Genomic DNA, 16,501 nt, shown 5'->3' on the forward strand with positions numbered 1-16,501 from the left:
TTTTCTGGACTTAAAGCTTGATTGTGGTGCTGTCTCTTGTACTACACTGCCATGGCTTTGTAAGCAAGATGTCCGGAACAGTTGAGTATCCAAGGACAGTAGAGGCCTTATTCTGGTAATGTAAGTGTAATAATAAGAAAATATTGTTTATATTATTATTATTATATTATATATTATATTATATTATATATTATTATTTATATTATTTATATTGATCCCCTCATATGAGCCTTCCTTGACTCCAGTCCCATCTCAAAACGGTACCCGTCAGAGATGCATAGAACCAGTGCTCGTCTCTGCTCTAGACCCTACTGCCCTATACTGTCAGAGTCTGTTCACTTGCCTGTCTCCTCCACTGGAGGCTGAACTCCTTGAGAGTCTGTGTATCCCAGGGGACCAGCACAGAGCCTGGCACAGAGCAAGCATTCAACAGACGTTCACTGAGTGAATCAATGTGTTAATGTAAGAATGACTTCAGGCACTCAGAACTTTTAAGAAGTTCAAGATAGGCTATTTCTGAGGCACAATAAATAAGTGTATCCAAGAAATTTACTTACATGGTATATAGAATATTCTTTTGAACAAAAGCTAGAAAAGAATGACAAAACCCTGGGAGACACCATTTATCCAGCACAATCTTCAGATCAGGCACTGTTTTAGATTCGTCTTATACTTGTTCTCCTTTACTTTTTTAAAATTCTCACAACTCAGTGCACTGTGAACATACTCTGGTCCATTCCTAATATACAGATGGGGATGTGGGAAAGAAGATATAATTTGATTTCTACCCAGCTCATCGCAGGCTTGGTGTAAGGGCATCCGCCAACTGGGCAGGCAGTTTGAGGCACCACCAACCGTGGGTGTTCCAACGTGTTCACAGGCCCTGGTCCAGCTCCCTTCAGAGTCTGAAGGTCCTCTGTGGAAAGGGACATCAGCAGCCATTAAGCCCAGTAGCTTTTTTTTTTTTTTTTTTTAAGATTTTATTTATTTATTTGACAGAGAGAGAGAGAGAGAACAAACGGGGAGCTGCAGGCAGAGGGAGAGGGGGAGAGGGAGTAGCAGGCTCCTTGATGAGCAGGTGCCTGATGCGGGGCTTGATCCCAGGATCCTGAGATCATGACCTGAGTCAAAGGCAGATGCTTAACCCACTGAGCCACCCAGGCGTCCCAAGCCCAGTAGCTTTTAAACCTGGTAAGACAGAGGTGTGTGGGAGTCCTCAGGGACGCCTTCAGGGAGTGAGCAGAAGTTAGATGTGGAGGGCTCAGCTCTCTTGTCACAACCACTCCCGTTATATCCAGAATATAACATTTCTATGAGGTGGTGAGATTCTGTATAAAACTGTGTTTTCCAGCTAAAAAGTTTTGAATAGTGCACTTTTTGTCCATTTTACCTGCCTTCCCTCATGACAATACTTCCACCTGACTCCACGGACCTCACTTCGTTCCAGAATGACCAGGCAGGGAGAATGTGAAGTCTAGAGCTAGGGCAGCTGTGCGCTCGCTCCCTGGGCTGCGAGTGGATGGGAACTGAGTGGGTGTCCTGAGTCTGGCCCTCCCATTTCAGCTTCTCATACTGTTCTTAGCAGGCAGAATTAAGGCAATCAATACTGATGAAGTGGGAGTTGTGGGCTAGCCAAAGAGCCCAGCCGCTTGAATAACAGAGCTTCCATGTAAAAATGTCCTTTAAATGTCCTCTAAATAACGGACTTTTAAAGATAGCCTATTTGTAAGACAGGCTTGTGACTGTCTTTTAAGAGGCAGACTGCTAAGGCTTAGGGGACAAGGTCAGCACACCAGCCCCCAAGCTGGAAGCTGTAGGCAACAAGGAATAGGGGTGTTTACGAACAAAGATTTCAGATTACTAAAACGCCTTCTTAACTCAAAATGAAGGGATGGCTCTGTCACCTGCTGTTCCCAAGCTTGAGAAAGCTTTGGTTCAAGTTTAATTAGTCTCTCATAGACACAAGGGCCAGCTACAGTCTTTTTCTTTTCTTTTTTTTTAAATCACTTTTGATCATCTTAATTTTAATAGAGCAGGATACACTAAAATTGATGACATGGTCACTTCTATTCTTTTTTTTAAGATTTTATTTATTTATTTGACAGACAGAGATCACAAGTAGGCAAAGAGGCAGGCAGAGAGAGAGGGGGAAGCAGGCTCCCTGCTGAGCAGAGAACCCGATGTGGGGCTCGATCCCAGGATCCTGAGATCATGATCTGAGCCGAAGGCAGAGGCTTTAACCCACTGAGCCACCCAGGCGCCCGGGTCACTTCTATTCTTAAAGTTTAATTTGTGCTCTAACATATGGAATCTGATGCCATATATTTTTCCTCTCTCCTTTTTTTCAGAAGTGTCATTTATTTTAAAATCTAAGACAAATGTTGGTCTTTGACTCACTGGTTGGTCTTCATTATTACTAATGAAAATTTATTGACCTGCCTCCACATGCTGAGAGGAAATTATTAGAATATAAATGGATTAAAAGTCAATGCATGCCATTTTCCTGGTTCAGGATCTTTGAGGCTCACTGGAAAGTTGTGAGTCTGAGTACCCATTGAAGTACATATACATACATCATCGGTTTCATATGTGCCAAGACAACTGCTTGGAGAAGAAATCTCAACTATAGGGCTAGAACATTAAGCACCGTATTTTTACAAGCTTGTTTCTGATTATTTTAATGAGGGAATGAAATTCTCTGTCTCAGGTTCACTCTGCCTCTCTTAACTCCCTTTTCATGCCAGAAGCCATAATGAAAGCAGCTCCTTCAAGGACTGAGAAGAAAACAATGGACACAGGGCTGCACATTGCCATCTTTGCCTTGGGAAAACCCTGCCATCAGTTCATTTCTATTTAGCAGGAATTCTCAAAGGAGATACACACACACACACACACACACACACAATTAGACCATAAGCGCAGACGAGCCCACGGCAGTGTCTGTTTCAATGTATAAATGATCTGACTTGTAAAAGTAAAAGCTGTCTCTCTGCTTGCCATGGCTTCTTAGAGCAATTTTCTCTGGGGAGGAATTTACCCATTAACCCCTGTTAAGATACAGGCCGTGGGCTGCCAGAGGCGAGGAACCTTTCCTTTAGTAGGCAGGGTCACCAGAAAGAGAGCTCTGAGTGTTACACTCCCCTTGTACCCACACCCATCCTCCTGACCCCACTGGCATTGCATTTCCTTCTGACTGGCAGGGTGAGCTGCTGAGGAGTCTGAAATGGTCATTAGGCTTTAAAATGCAAGAGCAGATGTTTGCAACCTGCTTTGCTTGATGAGTTTAAATGCCGGGTCTAAAATGTTATAGGGTCACCATCCTGCTGCATGTGGAGAGGCAGGGACACCGTGTACTACTGTTCTGAGAGGCCCCATCCACCTCTGCCTGGTTTCAGAGAGCTACGCTGGGGACAGCTGATATCATAGCTCCCTCCCTCCCGCTCTCCAGATCTAGGAACATAACTTAGGACCTGCCTAAGGCAGGGAACTGCCTCCTTCACATCTGGGAACATAGCTTAGGACCACACTGCCGCTTTCAGAAGAGGCCAGCCCAAGCTCATTTGTCTGTGCTGAGGCTGCTGGGAATCCTTTCTCTGGCTGCTAAGCCTCCAGGAGCCACGGTGATTCAGAACACTGATGGCAAAGGTGAAGTGAGAGGTGGTGTCAGTTTTTTAAAAAGTACTTAACCTTTGTCTTCCTCCGCAATTCTCTATCTCCAGCCTCTTCCCCATCATTTCAGAAGCAGGAAACTGGAGTAACCAAGCAGGTGCTTTCTCGAGCCAGACGGCCCAGTTTGTGTCCCAGCTCTGTCCCTTCTTCCTGTGTGACCTCAGACAAGTTAACAGACTAGACTGTGCATTGGTGTTCCCCTCTGTGAAAGAGTAGAGTACGTGTGCCTACCTGATGGGAGTTACCACGGATTAAATGAGGAAATACACCTAAAACACTCAGAATGGTGCCAGGTGTAAGTGCCCAAGAAATGTTGGATGTCATCTTTCTTTTCTTTTTTTTTTTAATTTTTTTTTAAAAGACTTTATTTATTTATTTGTCAGAAAGAGAGAGAGAGAAAGCACACAAGCAGGCAGAGTGGCGGGCAGAGGCGGAGAGAGAAGCAGGCTCCCTGCCGAGCAAGGAGCCCAATGCGGGACTCGATCCCAGGACCCTGGAATCATGACCTGAGACGAAGGCAGCGGCTTAACCGACTGAGCCACCCAGGTGTCCCGGATGTCATCTTTCATGTGCAGACAGAGCACAGGTCAAGCGTCAGCCACATGTCACAAAGGATGGCAACGCCTTTGCATATGCAGCGTTTCTCTTTACACACAAGTATCTTAGAAATCAATTAATTAATTGAAACTCTGTAGGCTGGTTTCCTACGGCACTCAAGAGAAGGCCCGCAGAAGTACTGGGACTGTGGAGCAAAGGTGACCGGGCTCAACACAGAAATGAGCGATTGCCTCAAAGCCAGCAGGACCCTTCTCCTTTCTGGACACTAGAGCCCAACTTTTTTCCCCAGGTGAATCTGATTAAGTCAACAGTTTAAAGGAAAGCAGCACTTCCTTCTGGCAATTGTACTCTTTATTTCTGCTTGGCCTCTGGGACTCCTTGTACAGCCTACCAGAACATTCTGAAAGTGAAAGCAAATTCTGAGGAAAAGCCTGTGCCTGTGCTGTTAGAAGCCATTCTGAATTGTTCTGGAGCCAATGGATAAGCAACCTGTGGATTCTTTCCCCCGTATCTCCCATCTCTGTATATTTTGGGGGTGTTCTGAATGTTTAGAGATCCTTGGGGTACATAATAATCAGATCAGAAAAATTATGATTTAGTAAGAATTTGTTTGGTGCCCAGCACTGAGCTGAGCAGCACACATGCTTCACTGGATTTCATGCTTTCTGTGCTGCTTCCAAGTCAGAGTGGAATGCTGGAAAAGAAGGTCCTCAAAAGCCCTCCAGTTAGTGACACACTAGGACAGGGTTTGTGTCTAGCTGCCATAAGGGCTAGAAAGCAGTGTATTCTGACATTAGGGCTGAGCAATGCATCAGGACAGGAATGCATCTAAAGAATTTAAGCTTTTTGAAGGTGGGAAACAAGAACAAATATAGCAGAGACCAGTTAAAAATTCCAACCAAGATCTGATGGGAAGTCCATTCAGTGATTTATTCATTCAAGACATGTACTGAGTGCCTATTACGTACGTGGCACTGTTCTAGGTCTAGAGCTATAGCAGCGAACAAAGCAAATTCTGGCCCTTGAGGAACTTACATTCTAGGTCTGTTCATAGACTTGTTCCTAGAAATACACAGTAAACACCTGATAAGACAGTACTACATTCTAGGACATAGATACAGCTGTAGGGGGGTAGCTTCTGAGGTAGTGCTGTTTGGGGTTTACTTGAAGGAGATGCCATGTGGTTATGTAGCAGAAGAACTACCCAGCCACAGCATGTGCAAAGGCCCTGAGGCAGGATTGCATTTGGTCACTAAGCAGGAGCACGGGATGACTGGTGTGAGGGGATATCAGAGAGGAGCCAGGTGTCAGATTATGCAGGTCAATCCAGCAATCCATCTCGCTGTCCAGCCCTTCTTAGGCTTGGGTCATTTGTACATTTTAATCACCATAACACCTCTTGAGGTAGGTCTGATTAGTCCCTTTTAGCAGTGCCTAAGGTCATTCCAGAAGTTGGGGGTTTGGGCTCCTAGAGCATCTAGGTTCATCAAGGTGATGGTCACTCCCAGCTTGCTGCTGACCAGCATTCTCTCTCTACATCAACTGGAACATATTCCTAGAGTGCAGAAAATGTTTTTAATGCAATGAGATATTTATTTATCAGCTTCATTATTTTAAAATATTTGCTATTGCCATTCCTTATTCTTGGGCAAGTTCTGATTCCAAATGTTGTTTTCTGCACCTAGGTCTTAACATGCATCCTACAGTGGCCTTCTTTCCTGCAAAAAGTGGCAAAAATAACTTAGAACACAGCTATACTAAGAGGGAAAGCTGAATAGAAATTTAGCATAGGCCAATAACCTCTGGATTCCATTTCATAAAACAGAGCGATCATTCCTGTTTTGTCCATAACACTGAGTCCAAATTCACTGCTCTGAAAAAAAATACAGGTATTAAGTTTAGTGACTAGGGAGTTCTGGGATTGTTTTTCAAATGAAGTGAGGTCATAAATAATCCTAAAGATATGTTATAATAAAAACAGAATTCAAAGGTTAAATCTATGCAACAACAACAAAATAAACAAGCCCATTCTGGTCCAAATTAAGAAGGAAAACAATACAGATCGAACTTAATTTCCTACACTTTTATTATCTTCAGTGAAAATGAGAAGATGAATAAGAGTATGTTGTTATTTTGCCTATAGATGGGCCTATAAGTAAGACAAGGTAAAATCAGTTTAAGATAACGGTGATTCAATCTATTCAAAAGAACCAAGGAGTTTGCTTTTGGAGACATGCCCAGATTCCCTACTGAGTCTTTTCCTGCACACAAAGTAACAGAAATCCATTTTCTAAATCTGGTTTTGTCCAATTCTGTACTTTTCCATTAGGAAGCTCGTTCTTGCTTCTTGTGTAGGAGTCGCTGGGTTGAGGGGAGCATGTCTCCTCTCGCTCTCCTCTCCCTGCCATGATGTGTGCTTGTCCAGTGGCATCAGTGTATTCTGAAAAGGGGGAGTTATCTGGCAAAAATGTCAGTTTGCCTGTTGTGGACAAGTCTCCCATTCCCCCAGATACAATGAATTTAGTTTACACCAACTTGCACCAAAACGACAGACGCCCTACACTGTTAGTGAATGAGTAGATCATCGAACAAGGACTGAGTCTTGGGGCTCTGGCAGAGCTGTGGCTTGGATGCCCAGAGTTGGAGGCAGTGGGACTCAACCATTGCAGCCATGGTGCTTTTGGAAATATGCATCACAGGGTCCTCCTGTTTGCACAGCCTAAAACCTGGAGCCCTGGGTACCGCAGAGTGAATAAACCTGGAGGCAGTATACCATCTCCTTTGCGTGGGTGCCTTGGTCTTACCAGAATTGCCCATGGCTAAAGGTCACCATCTTGAGGAAGTTCCTAAATTCCCTTTGGCGGCTGAAAATAAAGTCTAAGTCTACAAAAAGACCAAGGAGACCTTTTGCTTCTTCAGAAACTTAAGACCTGGAATGCTATTAAAAACAAAGATCTGTGTGGGGCACCTGGGTGGCTCAGTGGGTTAAAGCCTCTGCCTTTAGCTTGGGTCATGATCTCAGGGTCCTGGGAACAAGCCCCACATCGGGCTCTCTGCTCAGTGGGGAGCCTGCTTCCCCCTCTCTCTCTGCCTGCTTCTCTGCCCACTCGTGATCTCTCTCGGTCAAATAAAATCTTAAAAAACAAACAAATAAAAACAAAGCTCTGTGTATCTCAACAAATGAGAGCTGGAAATGGCAAAATGAGAAACCATCATCATATCCAACGTGGGGGACCTCCTGTCATCTATAATGAGGACAATAGTGTCACCACGACCTTCGGAAACATCCCTGGAATTACTCTACTTAATGTAAGCAAACTGAACACTTTGGAACTTACTCCTGGTGGGCATGGAGGATGTTTCCACATTTGTACTGAAAGCGATTTCCTCGAGCTGGATGATCTGGATGACACTCGACATAAGGCTGCCTCCCTCAAGAGTAACTATCACCTTCCCATGCCCAAGATGCTTGATACACACCTTAGCAGAACCTTGAAAAGCCCAGAGATCCAAAAGCCCTCCGAGCACCATGGAAGAAGATGCATCACAGAGTCCTGAAGAAGAATCCACTGAAGAACCTGAGAATTCTGTTGATGCTAAACCCATATGCAAAGACCATATGTCTGAACACCATTCTCACCAGGCCAGGCATCACAAACTCTGGGTTTGGGTGAGGTGGCAGCGGTGCTAGAAGCCAAGTCAGAATAGAAGGGGGTCCCAGGCAAGCAGCCTGTGGTAGGGAAGAAAGGAAAGGAGGCTGTTGGCATTAAGGAGCAGAAGAAGCCTTTGGTGGGGAAAAGGTTGCAAAGATTGCAGTGACAAAGCAACAGCTGAGAAGCCCACAGAAAAGAAAACCCCCCATCAAGACAGGAAGCTCGCCGCATAAACCTACTTGTATTTCTTGCGTAAATGTTGAGCCATTTTGGACAGCTAATTTTAAATAAAGACCTGATCAAGGGCAGTGAGAAACAAAACAAAGAAAGCTACTTCTTGGCTAACTTCATCATAATTTATCACTTTATCGCCAACTATTATAATCTAGAGCTAATCTGATGGTGCTAATGTCCTAGAGCAAGCAGGAAAGTCTTCTGTTCCTTACTCCATGAATTGGTTGGCTAGGGCTGACATAACAAGGTACCACAGACTGGGTGTCTTAAAAAACAGTGATGTAGCATCTCGTAGTTCTGGAGGCCAGACGTCTGAGATCAGGTGTTATCTGGGTCGGTTCCTTCTAAGTGCGTGAGGAGGAATCTGGTCCATGCTGCTCTCTCACCTCTGGTGGTTTGCTGCCCATCTTTGGGACTCCTTGGCTTGTAGATGCATTGCCCCAGTCTCTTGTCTTCACTTCCACATGGCATTCTCCCTGTGTGTGTGTCTCTCTCTATGTCCAAATTTCCTCTTCTTATAAGGACGTGGCCATATTGGATCTGGGCCCATTCTGATGACCTCATCTTAGTTTGGTCATCTGAAAAGTCCCTATTTCCAAATAAGGCCACATTCATGGGATCTGGGGGTTAGGGTTTTAACATTGTGGCAAGATGGGAAGGGCGTACAATTCAATCCATAACACTGGTATGCAAGAAGTTTAAATGAAAAACTCTCCCTTTGTGGGCTCTTCTTGGAGATCCTTAAGGATTTCACCTAAGAACAGAAGGGGATCCTTAGAGTAAACACATCATCTCTTCCTTGTGTAGACATTGCATTGTCAGTCTGAGCCCTCCTTCACACGTGTGTGTGTGTGTGTGTGTGTGTGTGTGTGTGTGTGTGTTTGATATCTGGTCAGAACATCCAATCTACCAACTATCCCTTTGCTAACAGGGCAAACTTGGAGATTAACTATGCCAAAGGACTTCAGAAACTGGTAATCAAGTTAAGCAAAGCATTACAGAGCACGAAAAAAAAGTAAGTATATGAAACAGGTAAGGTAAAAACCATTCATAAGAGTTATAATAAGTGACATATGTTCGAGGCCAGCTTCCTCTTAAAAATGTGGCAGGTGCACAGCGTTCAGCCTGGCTTATGATTTCTTGGGCACTTACTATGTGCCAGGCATGGTGTTAAGTACTTTCACAGATACTCCCCTTTAAGCCTCTCAACAACCCTTAGCAAGTCTTATTATTGTCCCAGTTACAGACCAGGTCTTGAGGCTTGGAGAGTTTTAAGAAACTTGCCCCAGTGACACAAATAATAAGTGTCAGAACTGGGCTAATCCGGTGTCCTTATGATTCCTAAGCCCATATTCATAAGAAGCCTCAGTGATGATATGTTACTTTGGAAGGAGTGCCGTTAAGTTGGAAGGTCTTGGAGTCAAGGAGTGTGAATCCCACTTTATCTCGACTCCATGACCTCTGACAAGTAACCTGGCCTCCCTGTGCCTTGATTTCCTCCATAAGTTAGATGGAGTACTGATATGAGTTGCCTGGTGCATGGGTGTGCAAGTCTGGATGGGGGAGGTGTAGATTATATGAGATCTTGTATGTGGAGATTAGTTCGTTGGGTCCTGAAAAACTGGTGGTTCGCATTTTCCTTAATACATTTTGGAATAAAGTTTTTTTCTTTTGGGGGAGAGAGGAAAGATACTGGATATTCTAAAAGAGATTATAAAAATGGTCCATTAATGACAATTGGTTACCAAGATTCTTGACCAATGCTTGCAGATGTCACCCCTAGCTGGCAGGGGCACGGCAAAGACCTCTTGGACGGTGAAAGGGAGAGGGACAGAAAGAAGCCTTCTGGAGCTCACATTCTTACTTCTTCTTAGAAGGCATCCTCTGTAAAAGCAAATAATGGCTTTGTGACTGTTTGACTTTGAGCTTGACTTTTAGGAGAGTATTTTAGTAGACTGTGAAGCAGCCAGTATAGCCAAATGGTTGAGTATAGACTTTATTGACACTGCCCAGATTTAAATTCTACCTCTACCCTTTATCAGGTGGGCGAATCAGGGCAATTTATTTTACCTCTCAGTGTGTATTTAAAATGGAAATAGAACCTATTACATATAATTGCTGTGAGGTTTAAATGAGACAATACAAGTAGTGTGTTTAATATCTGGCATGGAGTTCATTATGACTTTGTTTCTAATTACCCCCTAAGGAATGAGAGGGGTAAGGGTGCAGCGATGTGGGTCTTATGTATTGCAATCCCAGCGTCTGGCCTGGATGCTCCCAGAGAGTTGGCATGTCCAGAATGTTCAGTTAACGAAGATTAGCACAATGATATTTAATAATAAACATTAACCAGACTATTACCTATACCCCAAATCTGTGTTGTGTAGGTAACCTGAATTATTTCTATTTTAAGAGACCAATTACCTGAGGGTCAGAGAACTCATGTGATCTTTCTAAGGTCACATAGGAAACAGAGACCCCTCTGAGGCTGAGGTTCTAGGCTTCCAGCTCTGCTGCTCAGCTCCTCTGAGGAGCAAATGTCAGATTCTCTTTTCCAAAGGGTGTCTGAGTTCCTGTTTAAAAAATCAACCCTGGGACACCTGGGTGGCTCAGTCAGTCAAGCATCTGCCTTCAGCTTGGGTCATGATCCCAGGGTCCTGAGATCAAGGCCTACATGGGGCTCCCCACTTGGTGGGAAGCCTGCTTCTCCCTCTTCCACTCCCCCTGCTTGTGTTCCCTCTCTCACTGTGTCTCTTTTGTCAACTAAATAAGTAAAATCTTTAAAAAAAAAATCAACTCTATGGAAGTTTAATTTACATGGAGCAAAAAGCGCCCTCCTTAAGTATATGGTTTGGTCGATTCTGATAGGTGTATACTATATATGTATATAGTGTATATAGGTGTATACTATAGATGTAGCCCCACTAAAATCAAAACATAGACATTTTCATCACATCAAAAGATTCTTCATGCTTGTTTGCTGTCCTTTCCCCACCTAAGCGACCACTGATCTACTTATTATTGATACAGATTCATTTTGGGCTTTTTTGCAATTTTCTATAACTGGAGGTCTGTACTAAGTAGTCTCTAGTCTCTGGCTTTATGCTGGCTTTGGATATGCAGAAAATCTGGCATCCTCTGGTCTAGCTATGTAATTCTCTGACTATAGGGTGCAGCCTAAGTCACTTGGAGGCAAAACCTCGCACCATCCTGATTTCAGCAGGGGCACATATCTGTCCCCACCCCTCCAGCAGAGTCTACACACACTTCTGTCCCTGAGGTTTATGGATGCAACTGAGCTTATCCTTCTGGCTTCTGAAGGCCAGTGATATGGGCTGCTGTGAGCTCTCCCCTTTCTGTGGGAGAAAATAGCATCACACTTCTTAACCCCCACCACGTGCCATTAGGGGGAGGGCAGTGCCCTCCTTTTGTTAAATGGAAACACTTCTTATAAGACGACAAAATATCTGAGCTGTGGTCTTAAAAACCAGCAGGGAACAGTAGCTGGAGCCCAAACCCAAGAGCAGCATGCGGGGACGTCCCAGGGCTCTTGGGTCCTACGCCATTTAACTTTTCTGAGCCTAGCTCGGCGCACTCACTGGTGAAATGAGGAGCCTGAAAAGGTGGTCTTGAGGCCTCTCTCCCCCTACCCAGCCCACAATCTCCCACCTGTTCTAAATGCCTACTCACCCTTGGCTGCTTTATGTCCCTGATTTTCTACAGATGTGAAATGGAAGATGAAAACTGAAATGGAAAATGACGGAGAAAAGGCTGTCTATGTAATGATTACAGTGAAAATCAATAAATTAGCAGAATTAAATCCCATGGACACACTGAAATAAGATTAGGGAAATGAGAGCAGTTGTTGTAGGTAGTGGATCAGACATGATGCTGCATTGCTCAGACTTTACCAGGAACATGACACCCACTCTTGTGCCCTCCTGTTTTGCCCCCAGCTGTCTCGTCAGTGCCTGGACCTGGGTCTCAGAGGGCATGAAATCAGCGGCGGACCTGCATCAGTGAGTGGTGTTCCCCCTACCCCCCCACTTCCCACCCCTACTCCCCTCTCCACCACTTACCCCAACCCCAGGGGGAAGCATAAATACTTAAAGTGGGCATGCCATGAACACCCTGCTTCAAACTTGCCCTGAATAGGCAGGCTGGAACACACCGTTTTATTTCCCCAGAAAACAACTTGGAAAGTAGATATAAATCCTAATACTATGCTTGTGTGTCTTTTATGTTCTATTTCTAGAAAACTTGGCAAAGCAATTGAGTTGGAAGCAATAAAACCAACTCATCAAGTCCTGAGTGTACATGAAAAGAAGAGAAAATCAGTGAGTCAAATCTCTCTTAAAGCAGGATTTCTGTCTTTGACCCGAGGAATGAAAGGTGATCGAAAGTGATGCTAGCTTTCAGGAATCTGTCATTAAAAGAAACAAGAGCTCAAGATTTATGTACAAAGGTGTTTGCTAAAGCATTGTTTGTCATAGTGAAAAACTAGAAACCTCTTTATCATCCAAAAATAAATTATGATAAATTCAAGCAATGGAATATTATGCAACCATTAAAATCTTATTACAGAAGAAATTAATGACATGGAAATTTTTTCACTACCTAGTGTGAAATAAAAATGATCTCAATTTTGTAAAGTAAATATGTATATATGAATAGAAAAAAAATCTGAAGGAACCTCCCAAGAATGTTAATAAGAATTATTTCTAGATAGTGGTATTTGAGGTTATTTTTATCTCATACTTTCTGTATTTTGATTGTTTTTCAATGACTAGATATTCCTTCTGTAAACAGAAGAATTATAAACACAGTTCTTAAAAAGATTTTTTTTTATGTGTTCTTAACAGTTTGGGATTGGGTAAAGGCAATAATAGATATAGTCCTCAGATAGTCTTAATATTGGAAAAAAGAAAAAAAAAAAACCTATATTCTTTCAGGAGCACCTGGTCCTCTTGTCTAGCATATTCTCTGGTCTTCCTGTATCCTTTTCCTTCCAGAACAATTTTATCTGTGCTTCTTTTTCTTTGTGTATCATTCAGTCATTAAGCACTTTAAAATCTATTTTCAGGCGACATAAAGGGGTGTTTAATAAACGCTGCTCAACTCTGATAGGGGTGAGGTCATGGTCAGGATTGGTTCAAGGCCAGATGCAAGTTAAAAGTTCAGAGACAGTCATTGGTGGCTCTTGTGAAGGGAAGGGGTGGTGGCTAGGGGTGGGTTCAAATGACCACAGCCACATAAGGAGGTCCTAAAGGTAGTAAGTTAGTAAGATGGGGAATCTATAAAAACCTGATGGAAGAGAAATGATGCAAAACATTTTTATTCAAATTCATTAAACTGAGTCAGGAAATGGAATTGATGTTTGTGTGGACATATGTGTGTTTTTTACCACAGTGGATGTTCTACTGAGGGCTGGGGTAATGGGGGAAATTTACACAGTAATGATTACTAAGCAATATAATCTTCCACCTTTGCAAACCAACTTAATAAAAACCAAACACCAGTCTACATTTCATTAATTACAAAATATTTTCATACCCCATAATAATACGATAATCACTAGCATTTCTTTAGTACTTACCATAAATTAGGCACAGTGACTCGATCATCATTATCTTAGTGTTTTGGATAATTAACAGCATGATCCCTGGTCTGATTTCACAGCCTTTATTCAGCATTGCCCCTCCCCACTGCACCCCTACCACCCCAACCCACTCAGTCACAGAAGATAAAAGATGAGAATTCTTTTCTTCAGGGTGCCTGGCTAGCTTAGTTGGTAGAGCATGTGACTCCTCATCTCATCATCATGAGTTCAAGCCCCACCCTGGGTGTGGAGACTACTTAAAAAAAAAAAAGGATAGAAATTATTTTTTAAATGAACTTGTTCCATATTTCACATAGTCAAAGTGACATCATGCACAAAATTATTTTCATTGTATTTGTTACAATAAATTGTATTCCAAATTTAATCAGCTGGACTAAATAAAAGAACAGCATTGCTAGATCTCAGTGTGATTGAGTCATGGCTGATCTGTGGGCTTGGGAAGAAACATCTATGGGCCAAGAAAAAAACATCTTCCCCTTAGTTAAGTCTGCTCTCCTTGGGTTGTTGTCTAGATGCATTTGGATCATTACTGTTACCGTCCCTTTGGCTGTTCAAGGGCAGAAGAAAAGTTCATTATGATTAAGAATTCAATCTCTTTGAAATTGCAACAGTGTTCATTTCAGGGGCAATGAGACACTTGGTAAAATTAGCACTACCAGGACTGTTAGGGATTGTCGATGTGCTAAAGTTTGGTCCACATGGAATGATGCTGAGCTGAAGATGTGCTGGAACAGAAAGGGACACCAAACTATCCAAGACCCCCTCCGTGCAGATCACATGCACTGGTGTTTTTACAAGTTTTTGTGTAGTTACATAGTTTATAGTTTTTACAAGTTTTTGTGTAGTTACATAGTTTATACGCAGAAATAGTTATTTTACCAAATGCATTCAAGCTAAATCCTGTCAAGAGGTTTTGACATGGGGAAAAAATAATTCAGCTGCTCTTCTCAGGATACATGTCCACTGTAGGATTCTGAAATTCCAATGGATTGTGATACTGAATATGCCAGAATTCATAAGCCAGCACCATGACTCAACAGAAAGACCGAAAAAAAATCATTTTTCTTTTTTTCTGTTCACAGCTTGATAATGAAGTTGAAAAGGCAGCAAATCTTGTCATTGGCAACTGGAATCAACAAATCAAGGCAAGTATACAAATGAATGTCATTTATGTAAACTCAGTTTTTAGGACTGAACCTTTCTGCTTTTGCACGAATGTGATCCCGTGTTTTAGTGTTAGTATTTCTAGGTGCTAACCAAAGAGAAAAACGTTTCCTCACCTGAATTATTCTATAGATATACCTTTCAACTAAATCAGTAGAAGAGCAAGGCTCAAAATATGTTTATTAGTTATAGCTAACATAACATTTATTGTGTGCCAAATGCTATATATTTCTATATTCAATCATTGCAACACACACACGCACACCCTGCCCCCCTGCAAAACCAAACCAATGTGGTATGTCCTGTTTGACAGATGGGTGGGGAAACTGAGACATAGGGAGGTAAATAATCTTCGTAAAGCTGGTTAATTGTTGAACCGAGAATTGTTACATTGTTGGGTTCCAGAGTCATGGCTCTTACCCATTCCACTACACTGACTGCCTCTCTGTATAATCTGTAGCTTAAGGTAAGTGACAAATACTCTCTGAGTTTTGGATATATCATTTGTGGAAGGGCATTCATGATCTCTGTCTCACTAGTGAGAGGAGTACTGTGAGAGGTGAGTAGCCATATGTAGGGGGGGAATACATATATTGATTCCACAGATGTGTATGGTCCACTTCCTGTATTCCACACTCTACTAGGGCATGATTCCCATTTGTAAGTAATTTAAAATGTAGTTGGCTAGATAACATATGTGCAGGAAACAGTAAATGAATTCTAGGGAGAAGAATTATGATCTGGTGTGAGAATTTAGAGCACATCAGTGCAAGTTCTTACGCAGAGAGAATAACAGATGGAACCCATATATATGTAGAGAAGATAATTCTAGAACAATCCAGTTTAGGAGGAATTCAAGTTGAAAGAACTAGAAACCAGTGGAGAGGAAATCTGTTAAGAAAACCCAGGGATCCACTTTGAAAGAACTTGTGGTCCAAAAACTGAACTCCCTTTTCATCTTCAGAGTATCCGTACCCAAAGAGAACTTTCCCCGGTAGGCAGCTGCTAGCGGCAAATAACCAGAGAGATCCCTCAAAAATAGGGAGCCCAACTCAGTCCTCACTGTTGCCTTTGAAGCTCCTGCTGAAATCAAGGAATCCATAAGACCAAAGAAATTAATAGGAAATGTTTGAGGGGTGCCTGGGTGGCTCATTCATTCAGCGTCTGCCTTAGGCTCAGGTCATGATCCCAGGGTCCTGGGATCGAGCCCCATATTAGGATCCCTGCTAAGTGGGAAGCCTGCTTTTCCCTTTCCCACTCTCCCTGCTTGTGTTCCCTCTCTCACTGTCTTTCTTCCTGTCAAATAAATAAATAAAATCTTAAAAAAAAAGAAATGTTTGAGATAAATGAATTTCTATACCCACTAGTAGTACTGGTAAAAGAATGCTCATGAGAATCACTTTTATAATAAATGTTTAATCAGTGTCCAGTAATTTGGTTTTAGTTTTGCTCTTGATTTTGTGAGATTTCTTAAACAGAATTTGGTTTTTTATTTTTATTTATTTATTTTTTAAGTTGGTTCCACGCCCAGTGTGGAGCCCAATGTGGGGCTTGAACTCACAACCCTGAGATCAAGACCTGAGCTGAGATCAAGAGTCAGGTG

The 16,501-nt window shown here is 42.6% G+C and overlaps 1 protein-coding gene and 1 pseudogene across 1 annotated transcript in view; both read left to right on the forward strand.

The window, feature by feature from the left end:
• The window catches only part of LOC111142196 (nitric oxide synthase trafficking), a 57,871-nt gene that overhangs the window by 13,843 nt on the left and 27,527 nt on the right, over positions 1-16,501 (forward strand). Inside the window, exons 3-6 of the mRNA XM_022495219.1 lie at positions 9,046-9,129; positions 12,071-12,133; positions 12,370-12,451; positions 14,817-14,879. Of these exons, the coding sequence (XP_022350927.1) occupies positions 9,046-9,129; positions 12,071-12,133; positions 12,370-12,451; positions 14,817-14,879 (292 nt within the window). The remainder of the gene's footprint in view (positions 1-9,045; positions 9,130-12,070; positions 12,134-12,369; positions 12,452-14,816; positions 14,880-16,501) is intronic.
• Positions 6,594-8,046, forward strand: LOC111142864 (annotated as a pseudogene).

Source organism: Enhydra lutris, unplaced genomic scaffold, assembly GCF_002288905.1.
Source record: "Enhydra lutris kenyoni isolate GAN:26980312 unplaced genomic scaffold, ASM228890v2 scaffoldscaffold1, whole genome shotgun sequence".
In the NCBI taxonomy this organism is placed as follows: Eukaryota; Metazoa; Chordata; class Mammalia; order Carnivora; family Mustelidae; genus Enhydra; species Enhydra lutris.